The sequence below is a fragment of the Petaurus breviceps genome, unplaced genomic scaffold (assembly GCF_028583685.1).
Source record: "Petaurus breviceps papuanus isolate PSGF00001 unplaced genomic scaffold, PetGlider_PUasm1.0 115, whole genome shotgun sequence".
In the NCBI taxonomy this organism is placed as follows: domain Eukaryota; kingdom Metazoa; phylum Chordata; class Mammalia; order Diprotodontia; family Petauridae; genus Petaurus; species Petaurus breviceps.
In genome coordinates this window covers 2,629,162-2,655,321 of record NW_027185612.1, presented here as the reverse complement: position 1 = coordinate 2,655,321, position 26,160 = coordinate 2,629,162, and the positions used below count along the sequence as shown (strand labels likewise).

Genomic DNA, 26,160 nt, shown 5'->3' with positions numbered 1-26,160 from the left:
TATCCAGGTACTTATGGAGCTTATGACTTACTAGGTGCTTGAGCAGGACATGACATAACCCCCTAACAAAACTCTCTTCTTCTGGAAAGAATACTATTAGTTAATAGAAGGAGGCACCATTAATATCCATTTGCCCTGAATAATTGGGGTGTAGAGAGTGTCTGGTTAATCTAATACTGTGACTTGAAGGTTGGCTGACCATCCACTCACACTTATGCTAGACACTGGGGATACAAAACAGGGCAAAAGCAAGGTTCCTGCATCCATATTGTATCTGGACCGCCAATTTTCAGAGTTAGGATACTTAAAGGACACTCTCCTAAATGGAAGCAGGTCCCCGCTGACTCTGAAGACATTTCCAGCTCTTTTGGTGCCCTAAGGGCCATCACAAGGAATCTCAATCCATCAGGATTGATTGAACACCTGTGCTCCCCTTCCTAAGGCTGATCCTTCAGGGGAAAGAAGAGAAATTGATGTCTTAACAAGGGATCCTATCCCAGGTGCTCCCAGACTAATCGAGGAGGCAAGATTAATACCCAGGAATTAATTATAGAATGGTATGAGACTATGTGTACTTGATCCTGATTATACTGTGGTACTATTCAAGTGCTGCAGGAGTTTGGAGAGGGGAGCCATCATGAAGCAGTCTCAGGGGAGTAAGTGACAATGGCTTGCAATTAATCTTGAGTTGTGTGGCTGGGATATAAGGGGTCAGGGGAGAAAAACCAGGCAGCTTTGTACAGTTGAACTTTGTGGGTGTTTGGATTTCATAGAAATCAGATGTTTCATTTCTTCTCCTTAGCTACAAAGTTTAACCCTTCATTTTACCTCCAGTCTCGTTGACCCATTCCATTCTTCTGCTCCCATACCAGGACCTTAAAGAGAGATTCAGGAGAAGTCAATTCTACTGTGAGGATGCCGCTTCTTCCCCTCTCTTCTTATCTCCCTAACCCGTTCTGAGGGGCCTTACTGAACATTGGCTTCTGTGGGAAAAGGAATGTGATATAATAGACAGGAAGGTGGAAGTGATTTAAATTGCTACTGTTAGTCTTGTTGCCTGATTTCTTTTCAAGCTGCTGATCTGAGAAGCTGGCAACCAAACTGCTGAGGGGGAGTAATTGCTCAGAAGTGTGACTTCCTCTTCTTGGTAATTTGCATGGGATTTTCATTCATGTAGCATCTGTGCTGGCCTTGGATTATGAGGACTTCCCAGGGACTTGAAGCTCTAACTATTCTAAGAGGAATATTAGTCCACCCCTTTCTTAGAGGAGGCAGATGTAGTCCTATTAGTACTAATAATTACAGCTAGCATTCATATAGCACTTTAAGGTTTGTAAAGCACTTTACATGTCTTATTTGGTCCTCATAACAGCCTTCTGAGGTAGGTGCTGTTGTTATATCCCATTTTACACTTAAGGAAACTGAGGCAGAGAGCTGTTAAGTGACTTGCCCAAGGCCACACAAGTAATCTGAGGCAGAATTTGAACTCTGGTCTTCATGACTCCCAAATCCATCACTCCTGATAGACTTACCCACTAAGCCACCTAGTGGCCACTACTAGAAGTGAAGCAGTTTATCTGAAGCACCTACAGTGTCATGGAAATGGGATTCAAACACATAACCCTTGAATTCCTAATCATTGACTTAGAAATGACCAAAAATCAAGAAACAACCTGAGACAATGCAAAGAAAATTGGATTTGGAGTCAAGGTGTTTGAATCCCACCTATTCAGCTTGCCATAGTTATGACTTTGGGCATGTCATTTGCCTCTCTGGGACACTTTCCTAATTACTAACATGAAAGACTCAGGGGCAGCTAGGTGGCACAATAAATAGAGCACCAGCCCTGGAGTCAGGAGGACCTGAGTTCAAATCCGGCCTCAGATACTTAACACTTACTAACTGTGTGACCTTGAGCAAGTCACTTAACCCCAATTATCCTCCGAAAAGGAAAAAATAAATAATTAAGTAAAATGAAAGACTCAGTCTAGATAATTTCTTAAATCTGTTCAAGATGGAAATCCCAACATCCTCTGGGTCTCGTCATATCTCTGTCTCAGTGTTATGACCTTAGGCAAATCATCTTTAGGTGGCCTGGTTCCTTCATCTGTGAAATGGCGATAACAATAGCATCTACGTCATGGGGGTGTTGTAAGAATTCAATGAGATAATATATGCTGAGCATATAGTAGTGAAAACTTAAAGTGCTATATAAATACTAGTCATTATATTCATCATTTCTTACAGTCCAGTATTCATATCCACTAGGTCCATCTGTCCCGGTGGGCTTCATTAGTTCTGTTAACTGATTGAGCACGTGCTTTGTTTCCTGTGCTTTATTACAGAAAGTGGTGCTGTAAGTATTTTAGTGTACATAAGGCCTTTCTTTTTATCATTTCATTTGTCTTGTCATGAACCTAGTTTTCACGCAAGTTTCATGAAGCTGTGATCACCTTTTGACAGTATATAAGCACCTAACAGTAAGACATCTAGGTCAAAACATGAGGACATTTCAGTCTCAGTTTTCTTCTTTTTAAAAAATATTTCTCTTTTTATCCTTAACTTAAAACTCACACACCTACACAAAGCAGCATTTCCCTGTACACAGCAGATCACAGTTATATGTGAAAACATGAATCTCAGCTTCATATCACTTACTTTTAAATATGTGTATATATGTGTGTGTGTGTGTACATACATATATATGTGTATATATATATAAAATAAATTCTACATGTTACTTTCAAGCCTTCCTGCTTGTTGTTGCTTCTTTTAGGGCTCCCTTCTGTTCTCCGCTATGCATTTTTAAAAATGTTTCAGTGGTCCTCTTTTGTCATCACTATTACTAATCTCCCAAGCAGCTCAGTGGTGCAGAGGATAGAGCACTGGGCCCGGGGCCAGGAAGACTCATCTTTCTGAGTTCAAATCTGGCCTTGGACACTAACTGGTCACTTACTTGTCTGCCTCAGTTTCCTCATCTGTAAAATGAACTGGAGAAGGAAATGGCAAACCACTCCAATATTTTTGCCGAGGAAACTCCAAATGGGGTCACAAAGAGTTGGACACAACTAAAACAGCTGAACAGCCCCAACAAATTGTCAATCCTTCTGCCCCCTCCAGAACTTCTCCAAATTAACTTAAGAAGAGAAAGGGGGAAAAAAACCCTTTAAGCAAAGCAAATCCACCCAATGTCCATGTCCAAAAGTGTATTTCTCTGCCCTTTGCTTCCGTTCTCTGTCAGGAAGTAACATGCTTCATTAGAAGTGCCCTCTGGAGATACAGTGGGTATCAGAGCTCTTAAGTCCTTCAAAGTTCTCTTCCTGTGCAGCATTATTTTTCTTTTCCAGACTGTTCTGGTTCTGTTCTCTTTACTGTGTGTTGATTCATACTACCAGGGTTCTTTGAAATTATCTCTCTCATAATTATATGTCACAGTAGTATTAATGCTAATTAATATTATAATGATGAGAGAGAATGAATATAACTTATCTGGGAAGCAGAGATGGGGAGTAGGAAGTGGGGGGTGTGGAAGGAGACTGGAATCAGATTGTTTTAAGCAAAATAAACTTTAGGGATTTAGTATTAACTGGGGAAAAAAGTAATGTAATACAAAGAAACACAAACTTAAATGTTAATGGACTAAACTCATACATAAAACATAAGAGTAGAGAAATTAGTTAGAAGATATAATCCAATAGTTTCTATGTATTAGAAACCATTCAACATAAAATCACCCACAGTTAAAATGAAGACTGGAATAAAATTTATCAGGCTTCAGGCAAATCCAAAATGCTCAAAGTTTGCATTAGAAAGGGTAAGAGGCTGATTTCTTCCATATAGTTAATTACCAGTTGTGGCTGCCTTCCTTCCCTACAAATCCTGCCTCTCCAGCCTTATTTCCCACTCTGTCCTACATGAAGTTGAAGCTTTTACTCCAACCAAATTGATCTACTCTGTCTCTTAATAAAACCTTAAATCATCCCACTTTTGTGCTTTTGCATAAACTTTTCTTCCCACCCCCAATGGGAATGTTCTTACCCTGCTTTCTATATGTTCAAATTATATTGCCTCACTCAAGGTCCAGGTGAGATCTTATCTTCTCCGTGAAGTTTTTCTTTCCCCTACCACCTGGAAATGATCTTGCGGTATTCCAGATACTCTTTGAATTTATAGTCTATTCATTGAGCACTTTCACATATGAGTCTTTAGACTAGCCCAGAATGGGACAGTGGTAGCCTTGAGGCCGTGTGCCCTTTGACGGAATCCGGATTCACAGAACAAATCTCCCTAATAAAAGGATTTGTTCTGTAAAACTTGACCTCAGTCAAAAGGCCCCACCTGAGGATCTAGAAGGCCACATGTAGCCTTGAGGCGGCAGGTTCCCCACCCCTGGACTAGCCTAAGGTCTTTTCCATCAGTGGCTTCAGTAGTTTGACCATCTCAGAACTCATGACAACAAACCTTCAAACACACAAGTGAACATAACCAGAAATCTAAAAGGAGTTCTCTCTTGGGGACACAATCTCTTGGATCTAAGTCCAACATACTGGCTCTGAGGAAAATGCAAGGACTCATGATGCAGGAGAATGGGTGCCTAGAATATTTCAGGATCAGGTCGGGTGCCATTGTAGAATGAGTCCAAACACAAGCTTCCCTGGAATATGATTCCTCCCAGGCAGGGTGGAGAGCTGACAGTTCTAATGGGCTAAGAAGGGGCTTCTGCCCCGGGCTTTTTCAGTCTGAAGGTGAAGTGGCAGATGTGGGAAGTTGACCTGCATGATCATATAAGGTAATCCTTCTAAGCTTCTGTAATGGGAATGTAAATTTTAAAGATCTTCCCTGCCCCTAGGCTAAAATGCACCTGGAGCCTGGGGTGGGAGGCTTATTTTTCAGTAGATACTTCTTGATTGGATAGTGAGTCAATAAGGTTGTTACATTCTCTGAGGCTGGAGAAGGCTATATAAGCCCTGATGTGTAGCTTTGTTTTGGGGCTCACTTTGAGAAGTGTTCTGTGATTTGATCAGATGAAACTCTGGAAAGCCATTGTCCAGAGGCTTTGAAACCCACATGTTGTTTGGTATGGATGTAATGGTTGGACAATTTGGAAATCTGTCTATTTGATCTGTTTCTCTGTCTTGATAATTCTGTCTGTATACTTTGAAGTTCGGGGTGCTGACCTCTTTCCCCTGAACTAGGTGAATGATACATATCTGACTGATTAAAGTAAGCTTGTTAACCCATTTTGAGTTGCTTTCCTTTATCAAAGCAGATCCAAGAACCTGTGTTGGCAGACACCCTGGGGATGCTGGGGTGCTTGCTGCTACAGCTTCTGAGAAAGTGCCTTTTCTTCAGTGGGGACAGAGAGATTGGAAAGCAGCAGGTGTAACAACTTCATAGGTTTAGGTCTCTGAGAGACTTCAGAGATCATTTAATACAAACCTGTCATTTTGCAGCTATAGAAAATGAAGCGGAGCATAGTGATGTGATCTGCCTAGGGTCAGATACTCTAGATACTAAGTGGCAAAGTCATGATTCAAATCCAGGTCCTCTGATTCCAAATCCAAGACTTTTGCTGCCTCAGGGTGTTCCTCAGGGGTAGCTGCATGGCTTAGTGTATTAGACTGCTAGGCCTGGACTCAGGAAAACCTGAATTCAAATTTGACTTTAGAGATTTACTGCATGTATGTCCCTGGGCAAGTCACTTAACCTCCATGCCCCAGTTTCCACATTTGTAAAGTGGGGGTAATAGCACCTACCAAGGTTGTTTCAAGGTTCAGATGAGGTAATAATTGTGAAGTACATATAAGCTCTTAATAAGTGCTTGTTTCTTTCCTTCTTCCACAACTTGTCATCATCTCTTGCCCTTGTTTTAATGTTTAATGACATACCAAGAAGAAAACCTGATTCAGCTCCATTTAGAAAAAGAGACTGGCTTTCTCAGGTGCCTACTGCTCCCTGAGAAGTATGGAGGAGGTAGGTCAGTAAGTAGTCAGTGTGGGGCCGTTGTTATTATTGTTATCTATTGTTAGCATGTGCCCTGGCAAAAATAATAACAACAGGACCCACACTGACTAAATGGAGCAAAATCAGATTTTCTTGATTTATGAAAGGACTCCAGTTCCCTTAGGGCGCTTGAAATAAATTTAATTAACACACATTTTATTGGCTCACCATTTTTTTTTTTTAAGAATTGTATCCGTGGCAAGAAGCAAGGTCTATTCGGAATGAAGCAAAGCACATGTAAAAAGCAGCCTGTTGTGTTCACTCGGGGCTGTTTTCTTTTGGCTTATCCCAATGGCACCCACTCATCCAGTTTGGAGACAAAAGAGAGTGCCTGCAGACAGGGGGCTGAAGGAGAAACAGCTGTTTGTCTGCGGTTTTCCATTCAGATCAACTGGGGGTGTTTGTTGGAATCCAAGATTGCATATTTAGATAAAGGGACAACTATGTTGGGTTTTTTTTTTTCCTAGAGAAGTTATATTAACACCATGTTAAGGTCATTACAATCCAACTAGAGTTGGACAATTCTTTTTCTGTTTCTTCCTTCCACCCCCAACATATTGCGTGTACAGTGCTGCTGTATTCCTTTAGAGAGAGAAATAGAATGCTCTTGTGGAAGGCAGGAATGAAAAGTCACGATGCAGATAGGGACCAAGACATTGCCACCCCACTGAAATGATCTTCATTCCTCCAGAGGCTTCCCAATTATAGCAGCCCACTCTGCTATTCAGGGCAGTAAAGGAAGGACTCCAGACCATAGATAATCTAGTAGTGTAGGCAATTTAGGGAATTGAACGTGCAATTGTGTAGAATGTGTCAAATCCTTCACTATAACAGAGGCTTTGCTGCAACTTGTGCCTCCCAGGAAGAACAAGGGGAATAAAGCTTTAAACTTCCCCACAACTCCCCAGAGACAGCTAGTGGTGATCATCAGACGTGCCATCATCTGAAGACCTTCATTGAGGGAAAAACCTGCTACCTCCTTTAAACACCTGGAGTGAGGCAGAAATCTCCAGTTGCTCTGATGGTCAGCTCCATTTATTAGGGAGTTTGTCCTTTTACATTAAGCCAAAATCTTACATGTGGCTACCAGTTCTTCCCTCTGCCCCCAGACAGAACAAATCTTATCCCCCTTCTGTATGATGGCCTTCTAAGTACTTAAAGTGCACAGAGGTAGATTGAAATTGAAATCCCAACATAAGATATACCATCCATAAGGGTGGTAAGGGCAAACCTGAAACCTGTGGGATAAAAAAATGTTCCGGTCTCCTTAGCTTCAGTAGCCCTTGGCTCTGTTGAACTCTAGGCACAGGATCAAGGAGATAAGATGTGGCCCCATGGGCAGCCTAGTTCACCTCTGGGAAGAGAGTCATATTTATGCTTTGATTCACATGTACAGAAACCCAAATGTCTAGAGAGATTTCAGCAGAACTAGGTTGGGTACCCTCCTCCATACCTGATATTCTAGAGTTGCGAGGCTAATTCCAAGGAGTAGAGACATGATTAGGCTCTCCTGCCCATTTTCCAACACTAAGCAGTCAAGGCGCTCTAAATGTGGTAAACATTACCCCTGAGCCACTAAAAAATGAAAGCAAAACCCAATGCACAATTTTCAAACATTTCTGGTAAGATTTATCGAAAGATGCAAGTTATTGTAGAGGTGAAGTCTTGAACAACAAATATAGGGAATGTGAGAGCTGGCAATAATCCTCTCAGGTGCCTCCAGAGGAAGGACAGGCTCTTCCAGCCTTGCAAACTTTCTTCTGGTTTCTTACCAGCTTCTTTCATGCCTCTGCAAGTTAACAGTATCTGTGTGAGGATCTCAGGATGAGTCTTTGATGACAATGCAATTGGATGCTGGGTTGTGGCTACAGATATAATGGGAAAACCTTTACTTCTGGAATTAATCCTTATTCATAGTGACCTGACCGTTCAAATATTCTTGGAAGCTTACTCATTGGTCAAGCTTGAGCTTGAGGCAGTCTTTTCTATGGGCTGCTTGGCAAGGACACGTGAACCTAGCTCACAGATAGTGTTATCTTTGGTCCTAGAACCAACTTGGTTCCTATTCAAAAGTTTCAAAAGTCTTAGTTGTAGTTATCTGGAAAGATGCCTTTGGTGGATTGGTTCACATGATTAGCCTAATGATGGTATATGGTCATTGGGGTGGTATGACATGTAGGAAATGGCAGTTGTATTAGGATGAATGGTTTGCCCAGTTTGGATACTAATGATACCCTGAGAGGGACCTGATAAAAGCTACTGGGGGAACGCTAATACTGGATTTATGCATCACTTAGCTTCCCTTCCACAGGTTTAAAAATTCATAAATCAGTAGCACTTCAAATTACTGGGTGGTTTAGAGCAGTCAAATGAAGGCATCGGCTGATGAAAAAAGGCCAGACCCAACTTCCCCCGTGCCAAAAAATCTAATGTCTGCAAAAGCCAGCCCCCTCTGAGTAGTCAGAAAAGGACGAGGCTAGGACCAAGTGACTTCTCTATTTATTGGGTCATTGGGTTTAAAGTAGGAAGGTATATTAGAGATTATCTTGTCTAACTCCTTCATTTTATAGCTAAGGAAATTGAGGCCCAGAGAGGTTAATTAATAAGGAACAGGAGGGCAGGATTCAAATCCAGAACCTTTGATTCCAAATCCAGTCCACTTTCCATTTTGCAATGTTGCCTTGTTTTTGCAGTTTTTGAGAATTATTATCTAGGGATTGTGAAGCTATAGGCAGGAAACTGAAAGACTGAAGGTCTTACTTAGAATTTTAATTATTGCTGATGATTGACAATAGAGGCTTTAGAATAGAAATGAGTTTGTGGGAAAATTAGCAGCTATCTAAGAAGTTATTGTGAGAAATAGAGACTTAGTTTTCTGGGCTGTGGATTAAGATATAAGAGTGGTTCTTGACCAGGAATAGGCTCTTTGCCAGCAGTGGAGTGCATCTAATGAGGACCAGGGGAAAAAGGATTTGTCTGGAGACTTATTGATCTTATTCAAAGAACTTTAAGTAAATGGAGAATGAAAAAATTGCTCTAATTTCCCTGCCAAACCAGATACTAAAAGGAACAACAGCATAACAATGGGAAAAAAATAGCAGTGGAGGTTTCTAGTAATTCTTAAGAGGATATAATGATAATTATAAAAAGGAAGAGGAAACAAAAGCAATAATCATGGTCTCAGAGATGTCTGCAAATTAAAATGCACAAAACCAGATATTTTGATATCAAGAGGAAAATATGAACTTGCAAATCATAGAGACTTGTTGGGTTGTGACTGATAACTATAATATTCCAGTGTAAGAGTAGAACCTTTAAAATTTTTATTTTATTTTATTTTTTGCTTTTTTGGAGGGGGTAAGGCATGGCAATTGAGGTTAAGTGACTTGCCCAAGGTCACACGGCTAGTACGCGTTAAGTATTTGAGTCCTGATTTGAACTCAGGTCCTCCTGACTCCAGGAGTCTATTCACTGTGCCACTTAGCCGCCCCAAGAGTAGAACTTTTTGGGGTGGCCAGGTAGCACAGCGAGTAAGGGCACCGGCCCCAGAATCGGGATGACCTGGGATCGAATCCTGGCTCAGACACATAGCACCCACCCAGAAACACCTGGCCTTGTAACCTTGAGCAAGTTACTTAACCCCAATTGCTTAAAAAAAAAAAACAAAAGAGTAGGACTTTTTAAAAAGGATTAAGGTAGAGTGAAAGGGACTGGTGTAGTAGCAGTGTATATTGAGAAGTAATAGTCTTGTATCCTCTTCTGATGAAAGGTAGCATGGTGCAATGGACAGGGAACTAGCTGGTCTAGGGAGCTAGGAAGATGAATGTTCAAATCCTCCTTTTAAAAATATATTAATTTTTTTCTTTTTAAATAGTATTTTATTCCTAGGAGTTTTCTTTTTGGGATCTTTTTCAGGAGGTGATCGGTGGATTCTTTCAACCTCTATTTTGCCCTCTCGTTCTAAAACATCAGGGCAGTTTTCTTTGAGAACTTCCTGGAGGATGCTTTCCAGGCTCTTACTTTGGTCATGGCTCTCAGGCAGTCCAATAATTTTTAAATTATCTCTCCTGGATCTATTTTCCAGGTCAGTGGTTTTTCCCATGAGATATTTCACATTGCCTTCTATTCTTTCATTTGTTTGGATCTGTTTAACAGCACCTTGATTTCTCATAAAGTCATTAGCTTCCATTTGCTCCAATCTAATTCTGAAGCAATGATTCTCCTCAGTGAGCTTTTGAGATTCTTTTTCCATCTGGCAAATTCGACTTTTTAAGGCATTCTTCTCCTCATTGCCTTTCTGAGCCTCCTTTGCCATTTGAGTCAGTCTGTTTTTTAAGGTATTATTTTCCTCAGTCAGGCTGTTGACTCTCATTTCATAATTTTCTTGCATTGTTCTCATTTCTCTTCCCAATTTTTCCTCCACTTCTCTTATCTGCTTCTTAAGGTCCTCTATGGCCTGTAACCAGCTTGTATTTTCCTTTGAAGCTTTTGGTGCAGGAGTTCTGACTTCACTGTTTTCCTCCTGTTCCGTGCCTTGCTCCTTCTTTTCCCCAAAATAGGAGTGTAATGTTGGAATCTTCTGTCTGCTTTGTTTCCTTTGCCTGCTCATTTTGCCACTCAGTGATTTGACTTTTGGGCTTTTTGCCACAGTAGGACTCTGCCACCAGACAGGGGAGTTTTCGTCCCAAACGCTGGGGTTTTCTCAGCTGCCGGAGGTATTAGATGGGTGCTCTCTGAGGTCTCCACACGCTCTGGCAAGCTGGACACACACCCCAGGACCTCCACCCTAGACTGCAATCCAGATCCAAGCAGGTTAAAGCAAGAGTGATGACCCCTCAGACTGGTCCTTGGTCCCCCTACACTCTGCAGGCCAGGAGCTGAAGCCGCCACGTGGCGCTGGCAGGCTGTGCCGGCGTCTCAGTAAAAGCCACGCACTCCCACTTACTGGGTCCCAAAGTCCAGAATGCACTGGCCTCTCACCTTGTTCTTCGCATCTATGTGTTGATAAATCTGGAAACAGCCACAGCTGCTGCTGATCTGGAGTCCCTCTGGCTGGCGGCTGGTCAGGCCCGCCCTGGGGCTAAAGCCTCAGCGTGGGGCTGGGCTCGGCTCCCAGAGCGCTGCGCTGGCCTGCCGGGCTGTTCTCAGTGGGAGGTTAGCTTCTCTGTGTCATTTTGTGGGTTCTGCAGCTCCAAAGTTTGTTTAGAGCCCCCTTTTTACATGGATTGGGGAGGGTGGAAGCCGGAGCTGCGGGAAGGTTGTGCTTCTACCCCGCCATCTTGGCTCCGCCCCCCTAAATAGTATTTTATTTCTCCAATTACTTGTAAAGACATTTTTAAACATTCATTTTATTTAAAAAAAATGTTTTTGGAGGCAATTGGGGTGAAGTGGCTTGCCCAAGGTCACACAGCTAGTAAGTGTCTGAGACCAGATTTAAACTCAGGTTCTCCTGACTCCAGGACCATCGATCTATCCACTTTACCACTTAACTGCCCTTTAACATTCACTTTTAAAATAATTTTTTGAGTTCCAAATTTACTTCTTGCCCCCCTCCCCCTCTCTAAGATGGTAGACAATTTGATATAGTGTATATATATGTAATCATGTAAAACATATTTCCATATTAGTCATGTTGTGAAAGAAGAAACAGACCAAAAGGGAAAAAACACACATAAATAAAGTAAAAATAATATGCTTTGATTTGCATTCAGATTCCATCAGTTCTTTCTATGGACATGAATAGCACTTTTTATTATGAGTCCTTTGCAATTGTCTTGGATCATTATATTGCTGAGAAGAGCTAAGTCATTCATTGTTGATCATCACAAAATGGAGACTTATTGATCTGATTCAAAGGACTTTAAGTAAATGGAGAATGAAAAAATTGCTCCAATTTCCCTGCCAAACCAGATACTTAAAGGAACCACAAAGTTGCTGTTACTGTGTACAATGTTCTCCTGGTTCTGCTCACTTCACTTTGTATCAGTTCATGTAAGTCTGTTCAGGTTTTTCTGAAATCCACTTGCTCATCATTTCTTATAGCACAATAATATTCCATTACATTCATATACCACAACTTATTCAAACATTTCCCCAATTGATGGGCATCCCTTCAATTTCCAATTCTTTGCTCCTCCCCCCCCCAAAAAAAAAGAACTGCTCTAAGTACTTTTGTACCTGTGGATTCTTTTCCCTTTAAGTCCTGTTTCTGACACATACTGCCTGTGTGTTCGTTTAAGTCGTTTAAGCTCTTATTGTTCTAGGCAACACTCTAACTTTCCAAGTGGAAAAGAAATTAATGACCTTTATTGATAAAGGGAGCTTCCTCTTCCAGGAAGGAGTTCCCTATACCAATGAAAGCATAGGTCCTTTCCCTCTTCTAATGCCTCATCATGGTTGATTGTTGACCCCTTTTGAATTGCTTTCCTTTAGAAAAACAGATCAAACAACCTGTGCTAGTGTTTAACACCTCCTGTGTTCTGGTGTTATTGGTTTTACACTCCCACAGCAGCTGCAAGTAGCATTAATGGTACAGGAACCAAAAGGACATTTCACAGATTAGAATATTGGGCTGAATTTAAGAAGATGAAATTTATTGGCTGGGAATGTAAAATATTGAACTTGGGTTAAAAAAAATCAACTACAAAAATACAGGATAAACAAGTACCAGCTAGGGAATAGTTCTTAAGAACTATTGGGTGTTTTAATGGGTTGCAAGCTCCATATGAGTCAGCAAAGTAACATGGCAGTCAAAAAGCTAATTTGTTTTCAGTGTGTGTTAATGGAATTGTAGTGAAGTATAATTTCCTGAATGAGAGAAATGCTAGTCCTATTTTACTCTGCCCAGGTCAGATCACATCTGGTTTATTATGCTTGGATCAAGGAACCATACTTTAAGAGACAGTAAAGCATGATCAGGGATAGTGACCAGGATGGTGAGTTGACTAACCATACTATGAGAAAAATAATTGAAGGAATTGTGGTATAATTGAAAAAGCAGTGGATTTGGAACCAGAAGCCCTGGGTTTGAATTCTGGATCTCTTTTTTAATACTTGTGTAATTTTGTACAAATCACTTAGATTTTGTGTGTCTCGGTTTCCTCATCTAAAAAATAAGGAGTTTGGAGTAGATGATTTCTTTTTTTTGTTTTGTTTTGTTTTATTGCTTTTTTGGAAGGGGGAAGGCAGTGCAATTGGGGTTAAGTGACTTGCCCAAGGTCACACAGCTAGTAAGTGTTAAGTGACTGAGGCTAGATTTGAACTAAGGTCCTCCTGACTCCAGGGCCAGTGCTCTATTCACTTACCCACCTAGTTGCCCTGAGTAGATGATTTCTAAGGGCCTTTTCAGCACTAAAATCCTATAAATTGCTCTGATCTTAATTGAGAATGTTTAAACCCAAGGGAATGGAGACTGAGGGGGAAATATGATAGCTGTCTACAAATATTTGAAGGGTTGTCATGTGGAAGAAGGAATAGCCTTGTTTTCCTTGGCCCCAGAAGTAGAACAAGGGGGTTGATGTAACAAAGAGGCAGGTTTCAGCTTCCTGAGCATCCAAACTGTCCACAAATGCAATGGGCTGCAATATCACATAGGAAATTTGTCATCATTGGAGGTAGGAATTGACCTAGATGGCCTATGAGGTCCCTTCCACTCCTAGAATCTATTGGAAGAAAAGGGTTGGAAGGGGGTGTCAAGGAGAGGTAGGATGTCAGTGAAAGTCACAATGTTCTTTGTTCAAGCTAGTGATTTCCACCGAGCAAAAAGAAAGACCTTTTAGATATATCTAAAAAAATTCTGTACAATCTGGATAGAAAATGGATACTCTGCTGTGGAATGCAAGTAAGGCAGGTACTCATTTTACAGAGGAGGAAACTGAGGCCCAGAGAAGCTGTGATTTGCCCTAGACCACACAGATAGTTATTAGTAGAGGCAATATGAGAATCTGTCTCTCTTGGATTAGTCTTTGAACCCAGTAAGTTCATTTTGCATTGCACCACCCTGCTTATTGAGGATGGTTAAGCTCCTATGACCCACACCCCAGAAGGAGCCCCTTTGAAGAATTTGTACTTGAGGCTCCTGCATTTAACTTTTCAGAAGTGTTGAAGATACCTTCTGTTCTCCACGATTATTTACTGCCTGGGACAACTCGTTCTCATTTTTCAGCTCACCAGGATGGTATCCACAGAATATAAAGTGGGGGCAGTGCCTGCTGTGTATTTGAGGATTAGACCTTTGCAGGGGTGAGGAAGATGGATTTGTGTCTGATGGAAATGCACTGTTTCCCCAGACCCCTTAGTCCTGGTGTCCTATACTGGGCTAAGGAGAGGGATTGGTGTTCTGTTCCATGTTTCCTTTCTTCATCTCTCAGGTTCCCTTGGGCCACTGTCAGCTAAGTAGGAAATTAGCCAAAATGAACAGAGATGAGCCTGAGTTAGCCAAAGAAAATATTTCACTGAGCCTTTCTGACTGAGCCCCAGATCCTGATGGATCAGAATTTGTCATTGTTACCTCCTGATCATTTTCAAACAAGAGAATTTATAGACATTGAGTAGTCTGGAAATGCTGTTGAGAGCACTAGAGGGTTTTTCGTTCCTTATCATCATTATCAACAAGCATTTCTTTAGTACCTGTTCTATGCAGATCCCTGTTTTAGATGTTAGGGATTGTAAAGCCAAGCATGAGCAGCTTTCCAGAGGACTGCTGCTGTGAACAGCTTTCAAGGTTCTGATTACACAGTATAGTAAACTCTCTATTCAGTAACAAACTAAGACAAAACATTCAAAGAAAATCAAGGTACACAATGTTACAACTTATCACTAAAGTAGCCACATAGTTTTCACCAAAGTGGTAACATAGTTTTAAGCAAAGTACATTTATTTAGTGAATCATAAAGTCCTCCACCCATGGGGTGCAACTAAGTTACAATACCATCAATCACTACTACTACTAAGGGGTAGTGGAAAGTACAAAGGCCATCCACCCCTAGGTCACAAGTCAGTTACAATCTCATCTGTCAGCATTAAATACCCAAGGAGAGGTCTTTTCATCTTGACTCAAGGCAGGCTCTCAGCTTCCATGGTTCCACTTCCATAGTCCCAGCTCTGCCCAAATCTAACCAACTGCCACCTGAGTTCAAAGGTAGACAGCTCCCAGTTCCTTGTCCAGCTCTTCCTGCAGTTCCTTCACAGTTTCTGTTCCCGGGAAGAGAAAACTTAACAGAGCCACAACAATATCTACACACATCAAGCTTAGCAGAATTACAACAGTATTCACACACATGGTGAACACTATCAGCTCAATTCACTTTCTGCCTGTGAAATCAACATAGACCCAAAACAGACTAGTGTTGACCATGTGTGAACACTGTTGTAATTCTGCTAAGTCATGGCAAACAGGATTTGTGTCTTGGGTGGTGGAAAAGTATTGAAAATTTTCTCTACATTGAAATTCTGAAACATCACTAAATTGTAATAACAGCAAAGATGGTGGAGTGAGAAAGTTCAGGTTCCCCTCCAGGCTCTCCCCCTTACCTGTGTGACTTCACACTTCCTCTACTCAGTTTCCTCCTCAGGATACGTGATACAAAGATGGCTGAGGGGTACATTGGGAAGAGCCCAGGACACTGTTTATGACACCTGCCTTTGTGTGTCTGTAACACGAGAGAGCCCTAGGCCTATGAGCCTATGACCAAATGATCCCAAGGTCATTGCCAGCTCTATTCCATGAGCCCATGATATATTTATGAGCACCTACAATGTGCTCAACCCTATGTGAGGCATCATGGGAGATATTGATGGAAGTACCACAGTATACACATGGTCCATGAAATCTTGGCTCTGGAAGGGACTGTGGAAGCCACTCCAGTTCAGAGGAGGAAACTTGGGCCTAGAGAAGTGATTCACCCACAGTGATGCAGCTAAGAAGAGGAGTCAGGATTTGAACCTAGGTCCTCCCACTCTAGAGCCAGTGCTTGCACACCAAGTTATGCTTGGCCTCCAAGATCTTATAATCCAGTTGGAATGATAAACTCCATGAAACAAGGGCCCAGCAGGAGAGGAGAGCGGTGAAAGCTGAATGGAAAAGGGGAGATTTGAGACAACTAAAAAGAATGGAAAGGATTTACATGAGGGACAGGGCTGGGGAGGAGAGGAATTAAGGAATTCTGGGTTGGAGATACATGTGAGTTAAGGAAGAGAGCCATATTTAAAAGGATAACTATGGCTTCCTTTGTCAGACAAGACCAATGTATGAATTTATTCTGCTTAACCAGACTAAATTATCACCAGGGGGAAGAGGGGACTTTTCTGGAGGGAGGGGTTTGAGCAGGGAAGGGGACATAGTAATAGTGATGCCATAAAAAAAAGTCTCAATGCCACATTTTTAAAAACACAGGATGAGACCGAGAAAAGCAGAGACAAATTGCTAATACTGTGTTCAATTTAGTGTAGACTTAAAAATAAACAAGATCTATATAGGAGAATTTTCACAGGCTGCCTGTAAACACTTTGGACAAATGTTAGCCTGGATTTTCTAATGCATGCGGGCTGAAAACCATATGACTGTCTCCATTGCAAAGATTCTGAGTTCATCACCCTCCCCACATGCTCCAGTTCTGTAAGTGGCCAAAAGCAAATGATGACATGACAGCTACGTCAATCAGCCAGTGTCCCCTGACCCTCTGCTGTCAGATGACATTTCCTAGTGCTCCTTTCCCAGGGAGCCACCCCAAGGCCACAGAACAGCACTGGAGAGGGCCCTGCCCAGGCTGCAGAGGCATCCAGTTACCACTGTTCCTGAATGGTTTCTTTAACTGGGGCTCCTGCTTGGCCTAGAAATGTTTAGTCTGGGGATTTTTTCAAGAATTATTTTCATAGTCTCAGGGTTTCTCCTTCTGGGCTCTCAGTGGCTCTTATACAGGGCAAAGTCTCAGGGGTCAAAAGGGCTGTGGCCAGAAAGAGAAAAACTGGGCTTCCGTACCAATCTTTTCAACTCTCTTCCCTGTATCCCAGAGTCCCTCATTGCAGTTTATCAGCAGAACACCTCATTGTGAAGAAAAGCAGCAGTTCAGGACAAGATTCCCTTGGGCACCTCCTCCCCCACCCATCATCTTGTCCCTCACTTCTTGCTGTGGTGCCCCAGAGTCAGGCCACAACCCCTGGCTATCCAGATTTCCCTTGGCCCAGCTCTCCACTCTCACCTACCTTCCCTGACCCCATATGAACCTATTCCTTCACTCCTTCCTGCCACCCCACATAAGCCCATTTCTGTCCTGTTCTAGGCACAGAGGTTCTTAACCTTTTTCGTATCTTCCATTCCTTTGGCAAGTTTATGAAACCTATGGACACCTTCTCAAAATAATGTTTTTAAGTACATAAAATAGGGTTAGTCAGTAAACATTTATTAAGCACATAGTGCTAAATGAGGGGGATACACACTCCAGAAAGACAGTCCCTGCCCTCAAAGAGCATACAATCTAATGGGGGGACAATACAAGAAGCAGGAAAAGGGGGGGAGAGGGGACCACGGGAGGTACATGGCACAGGCATAGGGAGATATTTGTGAAACTCAAACCAAGGAGAGCAGCCAATAGCAAATGAAGTTTCTTATAATGGAAGCCAATTATATAGAAGTGTAGTTATAAAAATATTTTTAAAATAACAAGTTCAAAAAAATTTTTTTAAGTTCACAGACACCTCCCCCCATTAAGAACCCCTGTTTTCAGGCTAGTCTCTGCACTAGTGTGATGATAACTATTAATAGGTTCATGTGTTACCCACCAGGGTAACATAGGTACATTTTTACTCACGCTCTCAGGAAACAATTTCCTAAAGGAAATTTGGGACATCTAGGTGGTATAGTGAATAGAGCACCAAGCCTGGAGTCAGGAAGACCTGAGTTCAAATGTGGTCTCAGACATTTACTAGCTATGTGACCTTGGGCAAGTCACTTTACCCTGTTTGCCTCAGTTTCCTCATCTGTAAAATAAGCTGGAGAAGAAAATGTCAAACCACTCCAATATCTCTGCCAAGAAAACCCCAAATGGAGTCATGGAGAGTCAGACATGACTGAAATACAACCAAACAACAATGTAAATTTTAGGCATCATAGGAGGCAGTGGGGGCACAGAAGATATTTGGGTCTTGGTGCTCCTCCAGTGATGACTGCCCCACCCATTTGTGTCAAGGGAGGTCTTGAGAGCCCTTCAGGAAGGTAGGAATGGGATCAGCTGACTTAGGTCACAGCATCACCTTTCATGTCAGTAACAAGCTGGTAAATGAATGGTGTTTTTGGTGCTATGGTGACTCAGTGGATAGAGTACTGAGCCTGGAGTCGGGGAAGATCTGAGTTCAAATATGACCTCAGATATATACTATCTAGATGTACCTGGGCAAGTCATTAACCCATTAACCCTAATAATAACAACTGCCTCCCAGAGTTGTGAGAAGCAAATGAGATAATACACATAAAGTGATTAGCACAAGTTGTGACACAAGGTAGGTATTTAATAAATGCTTGCTGCCCCCCTCCTCCTTCCCATGGTCTCCAAAGTGGGATGTATAAAACGATCTCTTGGGGTGAAGGAAGAAAATAGGAGAGCTTCTTTGTTTAAATGAGGGAGAGAATGAGAATGAATTTAAACTTTAATAATATTTAACATATGGTTAATAAAGGCACCCTTCGCTGAGTCATGTGTCAATCATGTCATGGATATTCCGAGGGAAGAGTAGGAGGTCATAGCATGGTCAGGTTGATGGGTGCTCTCACGTGGTTCACTTTGAACATAAGTTGATATTTTGCCAGGTTCTCGACATCCACAGACCACTGGCCTGGCTCCAGCCTGACCCCCTAGTTATCACCATGGGAAGCAACACCTGTGCAGGTGCTGTACCTCTGCAGGCCCCCCCCCCCCCCCCCCCCGTTCAGTAGCCATGAAGACCCACAAGAGAAGTCCTTGGCTTTGTCCAGCAGTTCAAAATCAGAAATAGATAGTATTTTGTCAGTGGAAATAACATTAACTCTTTGTAGCTTTGCTGCTGCATCATAAGGACCGTGGGATCTTGCCATCTGACTTGGGGCTTAACTCCCCTCTCTATGTTGTGGCCCGTACTAGAATTAGAGTTTCTTGGGAGCATGGGCTCCACTTCTCTGTTTGTATTCCCACTGATTTGATGCTTTGCACACATCACAAATGCTCAGAAAACACTTTTCTTTCATTCATTCTTTACAGTTTTCATGTGCCCAATTAAGTGGCCTTACAGATTATGTGATCTCATTATAATTACACTGACTCTCACAAGAAGGCCGGGTGACTTAAAAAGATTCCAGCAAAGAAATGGGAACTTAAAGGCAAATACCCTAATGCTAGAACGGTTGGCAGGCTGGACATTTCTATTCCTAGTGTGATTTCTTTGTGAGACACATTTAAATAAATTACTTTGAAAATACTATTTGTCATCTCTCTTTTTAATGTCTGTTTTGTGTATATTTTATAATGTACATGATATACTAGTCTCATTATGTATATAATTTATAGACAGGAATCGAGAAAAATATGATACAAATTAAATGTAAAAATAAATAATACCTATGTTGGGGGTTTGGACTCCCCTCGCCCCCAATTCCTTACTGATGGCGTGTCCAAACAAAAAGAATGGGGCAGGGCTGTGTTCCAGTAGGGGCTGACCTCTCTCCCTCTTCCTCCTCTCTTGCAGCTGGTGAATCGGCACTTGTACTCAGGAAGTGCAGACAGGACAGTGAAGTGCTGGCTGACAGACACTGGGGAGAGCGTGCGCACATTCAGGGCCCACAAGCACAGCGTGAGTGCCCTCAAGTACCACGCTGGCACCTGTAAGTTCCCAGCTCTGCCTTCTTCTAAAGTAGCCTGGGCTATCCTCTTATACACCTTTGGAATCTGAGGTCATTTTCTTTGTTGGATCTTAAGAGTGTGTGATCTGGCTATTAGATGCCTCAGACCTTGGCAATCAGGCTATTCCAGGGGTAGGGAACCTGGCTAGTGGGCCACACTTGAGGACCTAGAGGGTTGCATGTGACCTCTAGGCTGCAGGTTCCCTACCCTTGGCTACTCCATTGCTACTTTGTAATTAGAAGAGGGAGGTGTACTTAATATAATGCATAGTTTCAGAATAATTACAGTTCTTTATAATAGCATGGTGGCAAGTAGAAAGAGTACCTTGACTTTGAATCAGAATTCAAATCCTGCCTCTAAGGGGCAGGTAGGTGGTGCAGTGAATATCGCACTGGCCCTGGAGTCAGGAAGACCTGAGTTCAAATTTAATCCCAGACACTTAATACTTACTAGCTGTGTGATCTTGGGCAAGTCACTTAACTCCAATTGCCCTGCCCTTCCCCCTCCAAAAAGAAAAAAAAATTCTATGAGCAAATCCTGCCTCTGATAACAAGAGCTGTGGGAGTTTAGGCACACTACTTAGCCCCTCTGAACTTCAGTTTCTCCTGTAAAATGAGGCAATAATACTTAGGCTACCTACCTCATAGGGCAGTTGTGAAGAAACCATCCTAGTAAACCTTAAAAATACTATGAAATATATTTTTTATATTTTATATAAATTTTATGTATCATATAGAAAATATATAAACTTTCTATATTAACGTTATGTTATATAATGTATATTAATATATTGTATACATTGTTACATAATATATATTTATCTGAATTTTATATTAACTACAAATATTTTATATATTTATATAAGTATATTATAACTATGCAGTAATTTTTACGTCCAGTCATTGTTTCCAGTTCTTAATCATTTCCTCCTTGGGGGAGGAATATATTGGAAAGCTTATCTGTTTCCCACTACCCTCCGAATAGACTTACCTCCCGCATGTGGTTAGAAGTTTCTATCATGTGTGTTCCCCTTCCCCCTTACATCCCTAAAGACGTTAGGCAGTAACTTGGATAGACCTCTGGATCTGGAGTTGGGAAGACCTGAGTCCAAATCCAGCTAGCCTTGTGACCCTGGACAAGTCACTTAACCTCTCTCTGCCTCAATTTCCTCATCTGTAAAATGAGGATAATAACAGCACCTACTTCCCAGCGTTGTTATGAGGATCAAATGAGATGTTATTTGTAAAGCACTTTACAAACTTTAAGGGGTTTACAAATGCTAGCTACAGTTGTTAGTATTAATAGTATTAAATATTTAAAGATGAAAGTAACCTTGGGGATCTGGTCCAGCCCTCTCATTTTACACATAAGAAAACTGAGGCCTAAAGAGGTTAAGTGACTTACCCAAGGTAAATACTACCTAGGTAGTAAATGGCAGAGCCAACATTTGAACCCAGAACCTCCAACTCCATCACCTTCTCCACTGTAACATGCTATCATCCCATCTTTCCATGACAGAACATAATTAGGATTTCCCAAGTTGAAAAACACTAGGTAAGGATGGAATTCTCATGATTTAGGATCAGGCAGAGGAGTAACAATGTCTGCAGGCCCCCAAAGGAAACAGACATTTATTAAGCACCAGCTACATACCAGGAGCAGTGCTAAGTGCTTTACAGATGTTCTATCATTTGATCTTCACCGTGGGAAGTAGGCACCATTAATACCCATTTTACAGGTGAGGAAACTGAGGCCGAGGTTAAGGGACTTGTCCAGGAGATCTCATAGTCTGTACCTGAAGTCTGACATGGCCCTACCCTCCAGAATTTTTCATTCTTGCCTCTGATAACCTGCATGCACGTCACAGATGCACCACACATCTGGTATCTGGGGTGGGGCCCTCAAGCCCACCTGAAATGTTTTTGTTCTGTTCCTTGGCCTCCCTCTTCTCAAAAGTCAGTCACTCCATCTCTGTCACTCTCATCCTCATTCCTGTCTCCTAAAGCCTGCCCAGCTTCTCAGGTTCCCTGCAGGGTGTCTGGCTAGACAGAAAAATGACCTTTGGGGCACACCTGTGAGCGTCCCCACTCCTGGCAGCTGGAGAGGGTCAGGGAGAGGAGGGGGGGAGGCTGCTGATGAGGTGAAAAAGGAATCATAAAATCTGTTTTCACAGTCAGAGGTGTCAGAGGGGGTTGGCGCTGAGTGTCTGAGAATAGAACCCAGACTGCTCTCAAGAGGTGGGGGATCTGACGCAGAAAAAGATCAATTGTTCTCTTCTCCTTCCTGTGTCACAGCCAGTGGGTGTGATTGAAACTCTGCTCCCAAACCCCACTTTAAAAATCAGAGCACTCGGCTCCCAGAGGCCTTTTGAACAGCTTATAAAGAACCGATTTTCTGGCTGTAAATCAGATCCACCTTGAGTTGCTTTGTGTCGGTCGCCCTGACGGCACCAGCACCAGGGTCCCATCCATCGCCCCCACAGCTTGAAGCAAACCTCACTGTCTTTATTCGTGATCTTCATGGTTAAAGAACCCATGGAACTGGATCTTTTCAATAAAGCCCCAAATAAGGCTCGGGCCCTGGGGTAGGAGACACAGAATTCTGTGTTCAGCAAACAGATCTTGGTGCTCCGGGTCAGGTCCTGGGTTGGTTTTCCCGGAAGTGGGAGGCAGGAGGAATGAGGGATATTTGACATACACTCCCTTCTCTTCTCTGCTACTAAAATACTTCTTGTCCTTCAAGGCCCAGAAGCTATGTCTTCTGATTGTTGATGTGGAACCTTCCCCATTACAATCACAATGCTTTTCATGCCTGGGGTAGTAAGAGCTAATGTGTCACATTCATATAGCCTTGTCTGGTTGGTAGAGGAGTCTCCCCATGGTAAGTCTGTGGGGATAGCTGGGTGTAGTGGGAAGTAAGGAAGACTTGGAGTCAGAGGAACTTGGTTCAGGTCCTATCTTTTCTATTACTGCTGTTCAGTCATTTCCAGCTCTTTATGACCCCATTTGGGGCTTTCTTGGCAAAGATCCTGGAGTGGTTTGCCATTTTCTTCTCCATCTCATTTTACAGATGGGGAAACCGAGGCAAGCAAGGTTAAGTGACTTGCCCAGGGTCACTCAGCTAGTAAGTGTCTGAGGCCAGATTTGAACTTGGTCTTCCTGATTGCAAACCCAGTGCTCCATCCACTGCACCACTGGACCCAGAGGGCTCAGGAGAAGAAAATGAGGCTGGTGACTTTGCACAGCCCTCCCTCACTTCAATCCAATTCACTGGCATATCATGGCCTCACCTTCCTGATGTCATGGTCCTCCTTCAGAATGAAGGACAAACAGCAATTACAAAGCTCCTCATAACCTGCCCCTTTTTATCTTTTTCTAATCTGAGGCCTCTCCACAAACTCAGCCATCAAGTAACATGGGCCTGCTTCCAATTCTTCAAACATGACAAAATCCATCACCAGACTTCGTGTGTTTGTACTTAACTGTCCCCCACAACTGGAATTCTCTCCCTCTCTGTTTCCCCAGTGTCCTTCAAGTTTCAGCTCAATACCACCTTCTCCTGAAAGACCTTTTCTGATTCCCTGAGCCACTATCGCCTTTCTCAAATCACCTTCCACTGACGGTGTATGTATCTTGTATGTTCCTAGTTATTTACAGGTTGTCTCTCCCATTGGAATGGGAGCTCCTCAAGGGCAGGGACAGTGCCTTCATTTACAACCTGGCACAAAGCAAGAACTTGATAAATGCTCATTTTTTAATTTTCTTTTTTTGTTTTGTTTTCATTTTATTTAACATTCATTTTTTATATAAAATTTTGAGTTCCAAATTTTCTCCCTCTCTTCCTCCTCTTCCCTCCCCAATGGAAAAAAAAGGAAATAAAGTAAAAATAGTATGCTTCAATCTGCATTCAGACTCCATCAGTTCTTTCTCTGGATATGAATAGCATTTTCCATCATGAGTCTTTTGGACTTATCTTAAATCATTGTATTGCTGAGGAGAACTAAGTGTATCATCATAGTTGGTCACTGCACAGTGTTGCTGTTACTATGTACAATGTTCTCCTGGTTCTGCTCATTTTACTTTGTATCAGTTCATGTAAGTCTTTCCAGGTTTTTCTGAAATCTGCCTACTTGTCATTTCTTATGTAGCACAATAGCTTAATTAATTCTTGTTGACTGAATGGGAATATAAAGACAATACAAAAACCAGTTCCTGCCCTCAAGGAATTTGTGTTTTACCTAGCATAATACAGATATCTAGCTAATATACAACAGATACGGTATATGTAACACATGTGCATATATCATATATACATATGTCTATATGATAATTTGAAGAGGGAGTAAACAGTAACAACTGGGGGGAAGTGGTTAAGAAAGCCTTCTTTAGGTGCTGGCACCTGAGCTGAGCCTTGAATGAAACTGAATTTTTGCCATTCTCCCCTCACAGAGGTGAGGGGAAGGAAGTAGCATAAGTTGAAGAGAGGCACAAAAACACAGAACTGGGAAATGGAATCCCAAGTTTGATGAGTGGTAAGTAAGTAAGGCCTTTGTCTGGACCACAAAGCGAAGGGAAATAATATATAATAAATCTGAAAAATGCAGATGGAATAAGATTATGTAAGGTGAAACTGAAGTTTGTATGTTATCCTTGGGGCAATAGGAAACCACTGATGGATGATTATTCCTATTTTATTTTTAAATAAATTTTAATTTATTTTTAACATCAATTTAAAAAATTTTTTGCATTCCACATTCTTTCCTTCCTGCCTGTCTCTCTCCTCCACCCATTAAGAAGGCAAGCAATGTGGTATCAATTATACATGTGAAATTATGCAAAATCTATTTCCATATTAGCCATGTTGCAAAAAAAAGGAAGAAAAATAAAGTGAAAAATTATGCTTTAATCTGCATGCATATTTCATCAGTACTCCCTCTCTCTCTCTCTCTGTGTATCTGGAAATGGATAGCATTTTTTTTTATCAGGAGTCCTTTGGAATTGTCTTGGATCATTGTATTGATCAGAATAGCTAAGTCTTTTGCAATTGATCATACTTATAATATTGCTATTTACTGTGCACAGTGTTCTTGTTCTGCTCACTTCACTTTGTGTCAGTTCATAGAAGACTTCCCAGGTTTTTCTGAAGCTATTCTGTTTGTCATTTCTCATAGTACATTAGCATCCCTTCACAATCTTATACCACAACTTGTATAGTCACTCCCCAGTTGATGGGCATCCCCTCAATTTCTAATTCTTTGCCACCACAAAAAGAGTTGCTATAAATATTTTTATAAGTATAGGTCCTTTTTCATTTTCTTTGGTTTCTTTGAGTTGCAATCTTTGAGATATAGTAGTGGTATTGCTAGGTCAAAAGGTATGCATGGTTTTATAGCCCTTTGGGCATAGTTCCAAATTGCTCTCCAGAATAGTTGGATCAGTTCACAACTCCACCAAGAATACATTAATGTCCCAATTTTTACACATCCTCTCCAGCATTTGTCATTTTACTTTTCTGTCATGTTAGCCAATCTGATAGTTGTGAAGTGATAACCTGAAAGTTGTTTAAATTTGTTTTTCTAATCAATAGCGATTTAGAACATTTTTTAATAGAACTATTGATAGCTTTGATTTCTTCTTCTGAATACTGCCTGTTCGTATCCTTTGACATGGGGAATGGTTCTTATTTCTCTATAACTATAATTGATGAAGAAACTGAGGCCTGGAGAGAGGCAGAAGCCTTCTTGCCATCCAGGTATAGTCTGTTGATAGCCAATGCCTACATGTGTTTATATTTGCAGTGTTTACAGGCAGTGGAGATGCCTGTGCCAGAGCATTCAATACCGAGTCTGGTGTGCTGCAAAGGGTATTCCGGGGCCACACCTTCATCATCAACTGCATCCAGGTAGGACTGAGAGACCTTCCAGGTTTGGAAGTCTATTGATATGGTTATTAGAGGGTAGAGAAAAACTGAGTTTGGGGTTTACTTCAGCCTTAGAAACAATTTATCATCTTATACTTTCAGCCCCCAAATCTCTCACAGATCCCCCCTTTTCTATCTAACCCCTTAGTGTATTAACCCCTGAAGTTATGGTTTTGATGCATGAAGGTGCAGATCTCTCTTAGGGATGTGTTGTTGTGAGTTTTTACTAGGAGCTTGTGGGAGTGAGGTGGGTACAAGCAGATGTGGAGATGGTGCTTCAGAGATTACCATCAGTTTTCTGGCTCACTCCACCATGGGCCCTGGTGTTCAACTCATAACTTCTCTTTTTTTCCTTTTGTTTGGAAATATT

The 26,160-nt window shown here is 41.8% G+C and overlaps 1 protein-coding gene across 6 annotated transcripts in view; it reads left to right on the top strand.

Annotated features, from left to right (window-relative positions):
* Nucleotides 1–26,160, top strand: part of WDR86 (WD repeat domain 86) — a 61,055-nt gene that overhangs the window by 23,562 nt on the left and 11,333 nt on the right. For all 6 annotated transcript variants that reach the window (XM_069084023.1, XM_069084002.1, XM_069083993.1 and 3 more), the window contains exons 5-6: nucleotides 19,717–19,852; nucleotides 25,669–25,772. In XM_069084023.1, coding sequence (XP_068940124.1) covers nucleotides 19,717–19,852; nucleotides 25,669–25,772 — 240 coding nt within the window. The remainder of the gene's footprint in view (nucleotides 1–19,716; nucleotides 19,853–25,668; nucleotides 25,773–26,160) is intronic.